A 14,814-nucleotide genomic window follows, 5' to 3' on the forward strand; every position below is an offset into this window, starting at 1 on the left:
ACAAGTATATCTAATTAGTAATTACGAGTAACGACGTCGTGTAGGTATTTCGTGGAAATAACGAGGAAGAGAGAGAAACCCGAGTGCCCGTTCAAATCCGAAAAAAAGAAATTAAAAAAACCGTACGATCATTAATTAATTAATTAATTAATTAATTAAATAATAATAATAATAATAATAAAAGCAGGAAATAAGGGAAACCAAAACCCTCTCTCAATTTTCAGTCCCTCTCTTTCTCTTTCCGAACCCTCATTTCTCTCCCTCTCTGCTTCTACTTCTGATATAGCTTCGCTTGGATTCTCGGTAATTCCTGCTCCATTCTCATTTTTATGTTTCGTTTCGGAGGGGAAGGGGTGTAGATGTATATATTTCTTCGATTCTATTGCCTACCATGAGTGTATGTATATTCTAATTTTAGTGGCTTGTGACTGTTTGTTTTTTATGTTCGTTGTCCTTTGAATCTTTGGGTTGTTTGTGTGTTTTTGTGTGGTGGATAGCTCGTTCTTTCTGATCATAGCTTGTGGGCGATGTTGGTGAATCTTGATTTTAGTAGGGAATGGTACAGTTCAAGCCCTTCTATCCTATTTGGGTTTGGGGCACAGATAGTTGGAGAATATGCAACATGAAGAACCAGAGAGTATAAATAGATTTGATTTTGCTATAGAGAAAGAGGGGAAAGGGATAAAAATGGGATGTTCAATTTATTGCTTCTGTTTCTTAAGTTATGTTTGTGTCCTCACAATTTCTTTTGTATGCTTTTCCACCTTTTTTAAAAGTCAATTTGAATTTTTAGCCAAATTTTAGAAATAAAGACAATTTTGAAAACTCTTCTTTTGGATTTTAAAATTTGGCTTAGATTTAAATGTTCTTATAACTTACCTAACAAAAGAAAGAAACACATTTTTAAACATAGAAGTAGTGTTTTTAAGCTTCATTTAAAAAAAAAAAATGGAAACAGAAAACGAAATGAATGGGGCTTGGTAAATTAGTTGTTGACTTGAACTTTTTTTTTTCAGTTACTCTTGTTGAGTTGCCTGTTGTCAATTTTTTGTTATACATTCCTTACCACGAACCAGACAATTTACTGGATTGGTCTCTATTATTCCTTTTGATTATTTTGGGTATTAACTAGAATGTTATTGAGTAATTTATGTGTTTGTGATACATATCGCATTGCAGGGTTACTTTCAAAAGATTTTAAGGTTTAAGGACCAATCCTAAGAGTATCACCTTTTAAAAAATTAATTATATAGAAAAGCTCATAATTATTTCACCCGAGTGCGGTGAATTCTATGAGGTTATTGAGTGGCTTGTTTTATCCCGTTGTGTGTATTACTTGGCCAGGGCAATCATCTTGGAGATTGTCCATACAATGGTTGGTGGCTTATGTAATAGTTGTCTTCTCGTCAATATGCTGTTTTCAATTGTCAAATATGGAAATCCTTCACGCTCTTTGGCTCTCACATGTTCATTGCTTACTGAATCATTGACACTACTGACTGTTCATAGATGGATATTCAATTTTCCTTGTCTGTCCCATTAAATCACTGAAGTGCCTTATTGTGGTCTTCTTTTTTTCCCTCCCCTTTTTTGTGGGTTTCTTTGACATATTAACCATCTTTTACTTGTTTCAGTTCACATTTATGCTTTAATGACCGTGATCTCATTTCTGTGGTTGCAGTACGTGTCAATATATTATAAATCATGCTTAGCTTAAGTGTCAGTTAAACACTTCAGGCTAATAACTGATCTCGTACTTTTTTCTTTCAAACAATATCTTCTACTTAATTTTCTCCCATTAGCATCTGTGAGGCAATGTTTTAGGGGTTACTATATTTTCATACTTCGGAATTAGGTTATGACTCATCTAAAAGATTATGGTGCATCTTTTCCTACCTGCGCTTTAGCATGATCTGGAGTTATATCCATCATTCAGTTATGTTCAGAATGCGGACTGAAATGGGTATATTTGAAATGATAAATGTTTGGGACTAGATGGTTTTGGGGTAAAGTTACCATATCTGTGCTCATTACCATCATTCATGTTTGGATTCACCATTATTAGGATGAAGATAACTGTCATTTATTAGCGTCATCTTGTGGTGCTATATGTTAGTATGAGTTTTTTTTTTCCTGCAATAATGTGTAGTGGGAGGCAACTAGGGTTTATAGTGGATGGGAAATTGGGGAGAGGGAGAAGACATGGGTGGGTTTTTTTGGGGGGTGGGGGGGGGATGGGAATTTAGGTTTATGTGGAGAGATTCCAAATATAGAAATCCAAAGCTGTCATAGAAACACAAACATATATTTCTATATACACGAATTTCTTGGAGCATTCCCATGTAAAACCAAAGAAAACCGAAGAAAGGAATTCTTTCATCTCATGTTTATTTTATCTTTCATTTTTCTTCAATGAAAGCAAGATTTTTCATGAAAAAAAAATCTCATGTATATTTTATATTCAGAGTTCAGACATCTTAATGCCATGCAACGTTTGAAACAAATGGCCTATAAGAGATTGCCTTATAATGTCTTGTTCGGAAAAGAGATTGTCTAATATTTTAATTCTCATCTCTTCGTAGTTAGTTTCGTTGCTCCTATTCATCCTCCTTGACCTTTCTCTAGACTTTTCTTCTTTTAGATTTTAGTTTAACCTGTTTGCATGGGTAAGAAAAATTCTTTCTTTGAACTTGTTGAGTCATAATGTTTGTACATTCTCCAGATATCGTCTTCGATTTCTGCTTTCTAGCAGAACTCCAAAGTTCTGGGTTAATTTGCTTCACTTTTCAATGGGGGATGCTGAAAATGCCATTCCATCTACAAAGAAGAGGGCTGCTGGAAGGGAGATATCACGAGATAACCCTGGGCTTGATGATGAAGAAGAAGTTTCTGAGCAAGATACTGGAACGTTCAAGCGGGCTAGTGATGAGGTGCTGGCCACCAGAAGAATTGTGAAAATACGCCGTGGTCAGCCTGCCCCACCTGCCCCACCTGCCCCATCTTCTAATCCCTTTGCTGGAATACGATTAGTACCTCCAACTGAAAATAGTGGAAGTGCTTCAGAAGTTAAAAGTGATGCACATGAGAAAACAGGTTCAGATGACACAAATGGAAAGGATGTTTCCCACGAAGAGACTCAAAAAGATGGAGTTCATAATGATGAGCCAGCAGAAGGTAAAATTGACATTTCAGAGGCAGAGGCTAAATCTGTTCAACATGTGCAGAATGTTGATCAGAATAGAACTGATGTAAATGAATCCTCAAAACTTGAAGACATACCTAAGGTAGATAATAACCTTGTAGCTGAAAGCCGTAAGACTGAAAATAAGAAACCAGTTGAGGGAGATAAGACTCAGAATGAGGAACCTGTAAGTCAGGATAAGGCCGAAAATGATGAATGTGCAATTGGTGGTAAGAATGAGAATCTTCCTGCAAGAGGCAATATGAATGAAAATGAAGAACCCAGTGAAGGAAATGAGATACAAAACAAGGAAACTGGGGATCAAGTAAAGACAGAAAATGAAGAAAAGAGAGAAGGTGGAAGTGAAGCAGAACCAAGTAAGGAAGCTGCTCCTTTGAGCTCATTCCAACAACTATCAAGTAGCCAGAATGCCTTCACGGGTCTTGCTGGTACCGGATTTTCGACATCTACGTTCTCCTTTGGTAATATACCCAAGGATGGAGTTGGCCTGACTGCTAGTTTTGGTCTCTCTAATAATGGCAGCTCAGCCCTCTTTGGTACTTCAGGGTCTTCCATTGTTTCCAAGAGTGAGAAAAGTGGCTTCCCATCAATGCAAGAGGTTGCAGTTGAAACTGGTGAAGAAAATGAAAGTGCAGTTTTCACTGCTGATTCTATATTGTTTGAATTTATTGATGGATCTTGGAAGGAACGTGGGAAGGGGGAGCTGAAAGTTAACACCTCTACAAGCGGGACGGGCAGAGCTAGGCTTCTTATGAGGGCTAGAGGGAATTACAGGTTAATTTTGAATGCAAATCTTTACCCTGACATGAAGCTCACCAACATGGAGAAGAAAGGTATCACGTTTGCCTGTATGAACAGCACCAGCGAAGGGAAGGACGGTCTTTCAACAATTGCTTTGAAGTTCAAAGATGCATCCATAGTGGAGGAGTTTCAAGCAGCGATCAATGAGCATAAAGGCAAGGCTTCTACAGTTCTGAAAACGCCAGAGAACTCTCCTTAAGGATTCAATACTTTTCAAAGTTCATATGTGGTGGAGAAGAAGCTGTCGTGTCGTGTCGTGTCTATCAGAGGTAATCCTACAGCTCATGCTCAAGTGAGTAGTTTTTTCAGTTCGGCATTTCGTAAGCCATCCATGTAGCAGAGTTATAGAATCGTACGCATTTTGTTGTAGTTTTATTTGTCACAGACTCTTCTTTTCTCTTCATATCTTGGGTGGAACATTACTTCAGACTAAGTATGCTCCTACACCATGGAATCCTTTGTCAGAATCTCATAATTGTCAATGAACTTTCCGATATGAACCAGCTTTTCTGCTCTTGATTCACTACTATCCTACAAGTCAATAGGCGAAAGGAGGAAACGGAAAAAAAATGCGCTACTTTTGTATCATTGTTATATCATAAGCATATTACTATTCAAGAGTAGTGTTATCTGAATACTCTACAACATTATGCTGGTTTTCTTTGTTGATTCTGATGATAATGCTCTTAAACATAATCGCTTTTTCAGTTTCTTCCCAACTTTTTTTTTCTAACTTTATTTTATTCATCTGACATATTTTTTATCTTATGATTTGCCAAGTAATTACTTACCCTTCTAATTAATTTGTACCACCCAGTGTTCAAAATGTCGAGGTCCCGATTTTACAGACATGTCGATGTCGATGGATACTTCAGGAAAAATAATGAAAATTGTGGAAATTGATGAAAATTTTTTGAATTAGCAAATAAAACTTGAATGGTTGCTTAATTAGTTTATAATTGATCACCTTTAATCATTAAATGTAAGAATATGATCATTTTACTTATGAAAATGTCGATGTCGATGGAAATATCGAAAAATCGAAAAAAGATTTTTTCCTGATGGAAATTATTATTCGAATATATAAAGTAAACTTTAATTGTAAACTTTTGAATATTTGTATTTTTCATAATAAGATTCATTTGGATATGAGATAATTATCGATTTGGTTTCTAAACACGGAAATCTTTAATTAACTCTAAATTCTAATTAACTATGCCTGTTTAGTTTTTATCCACTTCTTTTTTCAAATTTGAATTTACATATTTTTCAAACAAATTTTCAAATCAATTATCAATCTAAAGTTTCCAATCAAATTTACTCAACCTGGTGATTGTGTAATTTATCCAAATTATCTACTATCTATTTCACTTCATGTTTCACCACTATTTATAGATAATAATATTTTATTTTTAAAAAATTCTAAGATTATTTCAATTTTTATATATGTCAATATTTCATATATATTGTTCAATTGTGTAACTAAAGACTAGATTGGATTAGAAATTATCAATAAAACAAATTCCAAATCTTATTAGTTATACTTTATACAGTATTAAAATGCGAATGATTATAGATTGTAGTGGCATAGTAGGAAGATGATGAAAATAAGATAACCTTAAAAGAAGAAGAGAAAAAGAAAGACATGTCGACGACATGGGGAGAAAATCGAATTTTTCCCCTATGTCCATATCGAGCATGTCGACATTTTGAAGCCTGGTACGACCCAATATTTAAGCAACCATGTTTAATAATTAAATCAAAAGTTCATAACAATTTTTTTTTGGCTGACTCAAGCCCATGGTCTATCAAGTAAAATATTAGTAGTCTTCATCCAAACTTGAAGGTTATTGGTAATGTTTTCATTTTTTGTTTTGTTTATGTTTCCTCATTTTTAATAAAGAAAAATAGAATTTCATGATCTTCAACATCTATGGATGCAAGAATAATAAAACAATATTTTTATTCATGTTGAAACAAATTGAAAGTAGGGCCGAAAACTTATTTTTGTTTTTTCTAAAATTTTTGAAACATAAATAAACAAATAAACACGTTGGCTAAATTTATAATTAAATTATAACGATTTTGAATCATTTGCAGATTAGAAATAGAAAATATAATTAAAAAAATGGCATTAACAATATTGGAACAAATAAATTAACACATATTTCGTTTCATCAGTTAAGTCGTTGTAGTATAGTGGTGAGTATTCCCGCCTGTCACGCGGGTGACCCGGGTTCGATCCCCGGCAACGGCGAGCTAAGTTTTTATTTTAATTGTTTTTCATTTTGGTATCATTATCCGGCTATATTTCTTAGTTGGTCATTTATTTATTATCCGAATATATTTCTTAGTTGGTCATTTATTTATTATTGTTTTCTTAATTTTTCCGTTATTATTATTATTTTTATTTTCCACCTCATATTTTGCTTTTCCTCCGGCCCTATTTTGTTTAAAATCTCTGAAATATTAAAGAAAAAAAACCCATTTATAACAAACTCATAATAAATAAAAGTATATACTATATCGACTGATTTCGTCTGCTTGCCAATTCAGAGAATAGCTAATTAGTAGATATATAACGATCGAGTAGAGAGGGGAGGAGTTGATAGTTACTACATAGCACATTCCTTTTCGACAACTTAACTGTAAGAACTCCAAAGATAAGCATGCTTGACTTAGAGTAATATTTCGGTTGGGTGATTCTAGTTGCTTTATTAAGAAAAACATGTGAGTGAGGATAAAGTATGCTAAAAGAACTCGTATTGGTTTGTAGGGATAATCTACGCTATTCTAAGTAGTTCATAACTAGACGGTGGTGCAATCAGGTTGTAGGGGATGGACTCGTGTTGGTTTGATTAGGGCAAAATTTGAATTTCAAATCCTAGTCCGAATCTTGGTCATGGACGTTACAAGATAAGAACCTATTATCAACCCATATAATCATGATTATCGAAGTCAAACATTTTTCTTCTTTTTTCTTTTTATATGCTAATTTCCCATAAATTTTAAAGAAGATGTCTTTATCGACTAGAAAAAACTACTCACTTGTATGAAAATTTTTCCTTACCAATTATTTTTTGATGTATTAAAAATTTTCAATTAGGTTTAGGAAAAAGAAAAGTTAAAATTTTTTTAACAAATAAGTTGATAAATCAGTAAATTATTGTATAAAAATATTTATGCCCGTAATCATGTTTTATTATTACTAACGCATAAAATTTAACTTGCCTATTAGCAAAATCAAACCCATTAACTAACAAAATTATCCTATTCAATGGGTAGAAAGTACGTTAATAAAACAATAATTTAATAGTTACATATATCTCCGATCAAAAGATTCTGAATTTAAAATTCTAATAACAACGTGTGTTAATTTAAAAATTAAGTAGTGAAATTCTGATTATACACGTTCTTTAATTATTTTAAATTGATTACAAAGTCAGATCTTTAGAATTTTCACTTAATAAAAAGGCAAACATGGTTTTATATAAGCTAATATTAGTTCGAGTCAAGTTAAATTTAGTGGTGGATTTTTTTTTTTAAGTTGGAAGCTGTTCAGTTGGAAAATGACGATTTATCATTAAAAAATGATATGATTAAAGTTTTCTATAGCATAGCTCAAATAGTTAACACATTATTAACATCAATTAGAGGATCTAGATATTGTTAAACTCATATCAAGACAACTCATCGAGTTTGACATTGTAAATCTATTTGGGTATAATTTAGATGGTAGATATTTCTTTTAGAATAGCTCCTTCGCGAAAATCTCGAAAATTTTACTTTTGAGTTCCGGTGGGTGGGAATGAGAATTTAAATCTCATTTTGATAAAAAAAAAAGAAAAAAAGATTGACCTAAAATCTCTAAGTTTAAGCATATGCTCAACGAATTCTAATTTGTGGTGTAGAGGTTAAATATTATTATTCTGTAAATTGTTAGGCACTTAAAATTTAATTGTGACATTTTAGACAAAAAATTCTCCTCCAATTTGAATTATTAAAAAAAGGTTTAAAATGATTGTTTTGGTTTGTGAATATATCATTAGCTCTCTTATTCACTACCTTTATTTAGTACTGAAAAACTTTTGTTCACTAACTTTTGGTTTTTATTTTTAATTTACTATTTTTTTTTTGAAAACTTTTAATTTACTATTTTCAATTGTAGCTCTAGGATCCAATCATCTAGTCTAATTAAATTTGGCTTTGGTGTGATTATACTTTCCTCTTGATTTCTATTCTAAAATTGGGAGAGAACATACTTTTCTTTTAATTTAATTTATATGCTATAAAATTAAAATAAACTGTTAAAAATAGAATGTTTTAAAACTATCCATGTGGAAAAATTTATATTCATTGAGATTTTTTTAGTTTAATATAAAATGAAAATTTCAAGAATTAATATCTTGATTAATTGAATTAGGCTACGATGTCGATAATTATTGAGATGAACTTAGAATCTCGACTTTTGAGCCAAAGATACTTGCATAACCAATTGACTTCTCTTTTAAAGATATTAATTTTACAACACAATATATATATATATATATATATATATATAGGCATAGGAAAAATGCAATATTAATTAGACAATAACAATACCATTCTCATAAGCTTAATTAATATATAGAAAAAGCAACCTGTTTTGTTTTTCCTTTTTACATATAATTATATATATAAAACTTGTGATAAGCCTTTAGCCTAATGGTTTTGTTTTCACCACTGACATTTATTTAGTCATAGCTCCTTCCTACATTCTTCTGCTTCTAAGCGTTTATGCATTTTTGAGAGCAGGAGTCCACACAGCTTCCCACTTTCTTCTCAGCTGTCACCAAAAAAGAAATCAAATGGTTAGATTTACCATTTAAACTTTTAATGTTTCTCAATTTAATCTTTTAAAATGTGTTTCTAATATTGTTTTAGTCATGTACTTTATAAAATTTTTAATACATTATGAAATTTTAATATTCTGTCGTCTACCCTATCGTTAACTATATTTTTAATGATATATAGTGAGCTAGTTTCCAGTATCAACTTGTGGAACTAAAATAACACAAAATCGAAAGTGTTTAGGAACTTTTTTGAACGATCTTAAAAATTTAGGAATCGTTTGAGGTAGAGGCCTCAAAACCATTAGGCTAAATAATAATTTCATACCCACGTGTGTTTATTTTCATGGAAAAAGAAAAAAATTTCTCTTTTCTCTCCCTCTTACGTTCCCACTCTCATTTGTCAAAAATTTAGGGATGGGCAATGGAAAAAGATAAGATAGTGTCTTTTCAACTCTATCAAAAGGGATACAATTATCTAAATATCAAAATTTTATATCTATCTTTGTATGATATTATGCATAGATCAGATATACCGAGAAACAATACGAACCTGGATCTTTCTTGGTGCTGAATTTGGTGCAGAGGGAAGTGGCACAGCCGAGTTTACAGAAGTAACGAGTGTCTATTTGATCGTTGAAGTCAGCTGTGGTCGATGCAGCACGAAAGAGGCAATCTGTGAGGCACTTTGCAGCGCACGTGCCGACGGGGATGCCCGGCGTGATGGCGCACACAACGAAGCACTTGGCGTAGCACTTCCCGAATGAGGCTGTGGACTTGCCTGCAACCAAGCTCAGAACCAACATAACTAAAATAAGCTCTGAATTCTTCATTTTCTTTAATTTCCCACTCTCCTGTTTTGTGTGCTTTGAGGCTGTGGCTGTGGGTTGGGAAGAAGTGCTCTTTAAATAAGCACTTGCACTTGGCACTTGGGTGGAATTGGAATATGAGCAGTACAATAATTATTCAATCCTTGACTACCTCTCTCATATTCCCATTCTTGAAGGACTTATAATGGAAGAATCTACACTCATAATTAGACAAAATTAAAACTATGTATAAAAATTAAAAATGGTTTAATTGAATCCATAGGATAGATTTGTGGATTTGGGGAGTATCAACATTCATATTCATAAGGTTTCATTTTAAAATCGAGAAGTAGTCCAGAAATATTATAAACCTCATGACTTAACAAAGGTTTATGCCCTTTCAAAATGATCATTTATCTTTTTGATATGAGCCCTTTCAAAATGGTGGCTCACCAATCTTGTCCGAATTTCTCTTTTGGACTAAATGTTCGTTTGAGCTTGTTGAGCTCTGATAGCGCATATTAATATTTATAAGGTTCTATTTCAAAATCAATTCGCAATAAGAGAAGTATAAATGTTTGTTAGATCTCTTATGTTTTCAATGTGAGATCGATCTTACATGGAGAGAGATAATTACTCTCAGTTATAATAACTTTAGATATTTGATAAGGAATGATGATTTTCATTACATAACGTCAAACGAGAAATTGAAATAGTGATATCGTGTCCCTTTTTACAAGAGGGTTATGATTCCTAAAAGAAATACTCTCACATTTTTACAATAGGATGATATTGTCTACTTTTGCTTAAGTTCGTCTAATGACTATTTTTTGTTTCAACCAAAATGCTTTGTATATAGTTCATACCAATATAATGGAGATCATTCCCCACTTATATCTATACTCATAATCTTCGCCTAAATTTCTCCTATCTAAGCCAATGTGAGATTTTGATCATCCTTTCCAATAAGATCATTTTGTATAGAATCGTTTCATGCCAAACATTTTTAAATAGTGAATGGGCTATTGAAAAAAGATGCACACCATTTATTTTTAAATATAGAGTAGTATATGGTGCATGTTATTTTTTAGTAGTCGACCTCTAAAATTAAGCACGCTTAATGGATTCTAAAAGATTGTTTGGGGTCATTATAGCTTAAATATTATTATTTAGCAAATTGTTAGCCACTTAAGAAATAATTCTGAAAATTTAGACTAAAGTTGCTCCTCCAACTTGAATTATAAAAAATGATTAAAATGATTGTTTTAGTTCTAGTGAACATATCACCAACCCTCTTGTATTTGCCTCACTTCACTGCCATTGACTTGTTTAGTATTGCAATGATTTGTTTAGTATTGGAATCCACATGTCTCAGTGAGATTGCACAGTTTTCATACTTCTTTTGTCCACTAAGTTTTGCCTTTTTTTTTTTTTATAATTATTTTCAACTTGCATGCTACATTTTTTAGGGGTGAAAAAAAAGGTTAAAACTAGCCCCTCTAATTTCAAAGATCAAGTTTGAAGATGGTGAAGTTGTTTTCCAATCTCTATACTTGATCGATAAAAACTTCGTATGAATTGATCAATTAATTTAGATTTTTGTATATAATATTTGGTTCTTTCTGAGGAAGAACGTAAAGAATTTTATTGGTGAGATGTTTGAAATTTATCCGAGAGAGAATTTTCAACCCATCAAATTTTGATATTTATTTAACCTCAAAGTTCTATAAATTAGACGAAAAATGGGTTTGCGAGAAGATCTTGATAGACTAATCAAGAAAACCGAACTAAATAAATTTAAGATCAAACCGAAAAAAAATTGTGGATATACTCCTACATATATTTTTTTTATCGTCAAAATTCCTAATTTTTGCTCCTTATTCTATTAAGAGACAGTAGATACCATTATTCAGAAAGTTGAAGATGACATTGTCATCCAAAATCCTAAATGCATGAGTCACACGAATTGATAACTTGGTTGAAATTTGTGAGTTAAATGATGTTTTCCATTAATGAAAATTTGTTTGAAAGGAAAAACAAAGACCAGAAATTGGTCTTCAATCTTATCACAAGCCAGTGAAAAATATTAGTTATTCAGAATTTGGTGGAAGTTCTATAGATGGTCAAGATTATTTATCCACCATACCAAACACACAGTTTAATTAGGGTAGACTTCGTTTAGTTTGAGGTCAATGAGAATTTAACAATATTTGAAGTCATAGCTCAGCGGTAACATATTGATACGTACTCTTTCTTTTGAAGTCGGAGGTTTGATCTTCCATATCTCTAAATTATTGTACTAAAGGAAAAAGCCACTTGAAAAAATTAAGATAGTTTTGTAATACATTTGGAAATTTCGAGGAATATAAATTTTTTTTAAAGAAAATATCATTTGGGAAATTTGTGGGCAAATTAGTCAAAAGAAATTCAGACTTCTTTTTTTTTAGAAAACATAAATAATAGTATTATTTTATCATTTATTACTAATAAAATATATAATAAATATCAAAAATTAAGTTTACGTCATGCTTGTTATATTTTATTTTGTTAAAATATTATCTTTTCATGTAAAACGTATAATTTTTTTAGTTTTAAAATTCGTAAGAATGAAGGAAATAAAATAAATAAATAATATGTACTTTTATATATTTATTTATTTTAATTAAAGAAAACAACAAAACAATGAAAATAAGAAACAAGAAACGATTTATTTGATCCACGGTTATTTGGAAAGTCGTTTCTAATTTTACATTATCCAACCTCTCTTTTCAAGTTCTACAACAATTTTGAACTATATATATATATATATATATAATCAATTGCAAAATTAAACCACACCCAGGTCTATAAGCCATTCTATAACAAAAATGCTCCATTACCAAATAAATAAATAAAATTGTGCCTTTATATATAGTTTGTAAAATTTGGAAATCACATAATTGTTGTTTTAAATTTTTTTTTTAATTTTTAGAATCACATATTTACTACTCCCCACCCACCTATCCCACTTCAAAAAGAGAGCAACACTTTTGAATAATTCAATTATTCAAGAGAAGTATGTGGTGGTTATAATTTTGAGACAAATTTAGCAGATTTTAAAAATGTTGCATAATGTAAGAGTACAAAAAAGATGCAATTTTCCAATTTTGCACATAAATTTATAATACTTTAAAAACTCATGCATCCTTGTAAAGAAAAATGGTAACAAGTTTAGTAATAATTTTTTATTTTTTAAGAAAGCAATGACAAAAAATTTCGAGAATTCGTGTCATTGTTTTACGGGGTTTGAGAGATAATTTTAAGAACAATGTAATTTTAAAAATAAAAAATAAAAAACATTGTAAGTTGCAAAGTAACAACAAAATAAATGTAAATTAAATAAAAAAAAATTAAAATCAAGATAGGTATAAAATTATTGATAGAATCAGGTGGCAGTGAACATGGTGAAATCGTGTACTTTATAGTGAAAAAATGGAGACAAAATGTGGTGAATAGTTTTAAGGATTTTGGTCATTTACTTATAGAATTCCTCATAAACGAGTATATATATTAATAAAAGTGTAAATATTTATTATTAGTATGTTAAAATATTAGATTAGTTATGGTACTTAATCACAATTCTGTGTGATATGTATAAAAGCAACCTTGTTTTTCACACACGTTATTAATGGATGCATGATGCATAGACACTTTGAAAACTATATATATCTTAATACATAGCTTAATTAATATAGATTTGGATAAAGCTTTTCAAAGAGTGACAGTTTGATCCCGATCTTTAAAAAATAGTTCTAAATGGTCATTGAGTAAAGTTGACCGTTAATTTACCAACGAAAAAATAACATGACATTGTTAAGTTGGCAATTTTAAATGATGTGACATGCATTGTTAAGTTTCTTTTTATTTTTTTCCTCTATCCTAAAAAAATATTGTAACAAAATTTATGCCAAATTTTAAAAATTCAATGGGGAGAGATCTTCTTGTATTGACTAGGACAAGCTTGGCGGGTGCATGGCGGGATAAGTTCAAACAACTTTAGACACATTTGGTGGCGTAATCATCGAACAACAATAGTATTAGAGATTATTTTAAATAGTAGGCATTTAAAAATATTGGGAAGACGAAATTTGTAATTTGAGTGTAGTGTGTACCCGGATAAATGTTGGGGGTAAATTTGTTGGTGCAAAGAGAGGTGGTACAGCCAAGTTTGCAGAAGTTAAGGCGCATGTTGCACCACGTTTTAAAATGCACAAGTCTTGGATTATATCGAAATTTTTGGAAGAATGAAGATCGCAAGGAGGAATCGATGCAGCGTTCACGCAATCGGTGTAGCCCCCTTTGGAGCTGCCTGCGAATAAGCTCAAAACCACAACAAAAACTACTACTACAACCTTCATTTTGATTCCCAAACACTTAAATTTGTGTGCTAATTGGGAACAACAGATCAAGTTTCTTAAATAACCAAAATACTTGGTCACAGAGAGCAATGGAAGCAAGCTAGAGATATTGTTAATTCAACCCTTCGCCTTGAGTTTGACACATAACCATCCACTCTATTGTGGTCACCTTTGTCGTGTCCCTATTCTTTTTTCTGTTTCGGACACCACACACGTCGCACGCAGAAGATGATGAAGGAGGGAAGGAGTGACATGTCAACCACAATATTACTCCAAGAACCCTCACGATTTTGTTTTTGGTTTCATCCAAAAGATTTTATATCGATATTTGTCATCCAAGTATATCTCTAGGGTTGGATTTACCTTCCTATTTATGGAAATCGAACATTAGATCGAGAGTCGAGGTGAGATGAGTTTGAGACATTAGTCAGAGGGAGCTAGAGCCATTAGAGTTCTCAGGGGTGGACCGAGAAGTCTCTCAGCGTCGAGGCCTACTCGGAGCAGACCCAACCGACCCGTGTCGCTGGATTCCGGCTTCCTTACCTGATTTCGTGCATCTGAGCCTACTTCTCCCTGGGCTCAATTTTGGTCTTCTGTCGCTTAGTCGGATGTCATTTTATCTTCTCATAACATATACCACCATATATCATTCACTTCAGATATTTGCATTTCCTTACCAACCTAAAATAAAATGGAATTAGAAGAGACAGAAAATTTGAAGAGGAAGAAGAAATTAGTGGTGGCTGCTGCATCCTTCTTTTTATCATTTTTTAGAA

General features: G+C 31.9%; 2 protein-coding genes and 1 non-coding gene across 3 annotated transcripts; 2 read left to right on the forward strand and 1 right to left on the reverse strand.

Annotated features, from left to right (window-relative positions):
• Positions 1 to 168: 168 nt before the first annotated feature.
• On the forward strand, positions 169 to 4,506 carry LOC111017559 (NUP50 (Nucleoporin 50 kDa) protein). Its single transcript, XM_022293355.2, has 2 exons — positions 169 to 303; positions 2,723 to 4,506. Exon 2 carries the CDS (start codon positions 2,790 to 2,792, stop codon positions 4,200 to 4,202), a length of 1,413 nt encoding a protein of 470 aa, XP_022149047.1. The 5' UTR covers positions 169 to 303; positions 2,723 to 2,789; the 3' UTR covers positions 4,203 to 4,506.
• Positions 4,507 to 6,188: 1,682 nt separating this feature from the next.
• TRNAD-GUC (transfer RNA aspartic acid (anticodon GUC)) lies at positions 6,189 to 6,260 on the forward strand. The gene has a single exon. It is a non-coding gene; the product is annotated as a tRNA-Asp (tRNA).
• A 2,328-nt stretch (positions 6,261 to 8,588) lies between these two features.
• On the reverse strand, positions 8,589 to 9,727 carry LOC111019402 (uncharacterized). Its single transcript, XM_022295780.2, has 2 exons — positions 9,386 to 9,727; positions 8,589 to 8,828 (listed from the first exon to the last, which is right to left on the reverse strand). The coding sequence occupies exons 1-2, from the start codon at positions 9,663 to 9,665 to the stop codon at positions 8,770 to 8,772; spliced, it is 339 nt and encodes a 112-aa protein (XP_022151472.1). The 5' UTR covers positions 9,666 to 9,727; the 3' UTR covers positions 8,589 to 8,769.
• Between the last annotated feature and the right edge of the window lie 5,087 nt (positions 9,728 to 14,814).

The sequence above is a fragment of the Momordica charantia genome (genome assembly GCF_013281855.1).
Source record: "Momordica charantia cultivar OHB3-1 chromosome 9 unlocalized genomic scaffold, Mcharantia_2.0 BLBB01000009.1, whole genome shotgun sequence".
Classification (NCBI taxonomy): domain Eukaryota; kingdom Viridiplantae; phylum Streptophyta; class Magnoliopsida; order Cucurbitales; family Cucurbitaceae; genus Momordica; species Momordica charantia.

Bases quoted from the DNA above. Each gene is read 5' to 3' on its own strand.
- LOC111019402 (XM_022295780.2), bottom strand. From the start codon at position 9,665: ATGAAGAATTCAGAGCTTATTTTAGTTATGTTGGTTCTGAGCTTGGTT. The intron at 8,829-9,385 runs GTTCGTATTGTT...TTTTGGTGACAG, and splicing joins CAGCACCAAGAAAGATCCAG to CTGAGAAGAAAGTGGGAAGC.
- LOC111017559 (XM_022293355.2), top strand. From the start codon at position 2,790: ATGGGGGATGCTGAAAATGCCATTCCATCTACAAAGAAGAGGGCTGCT.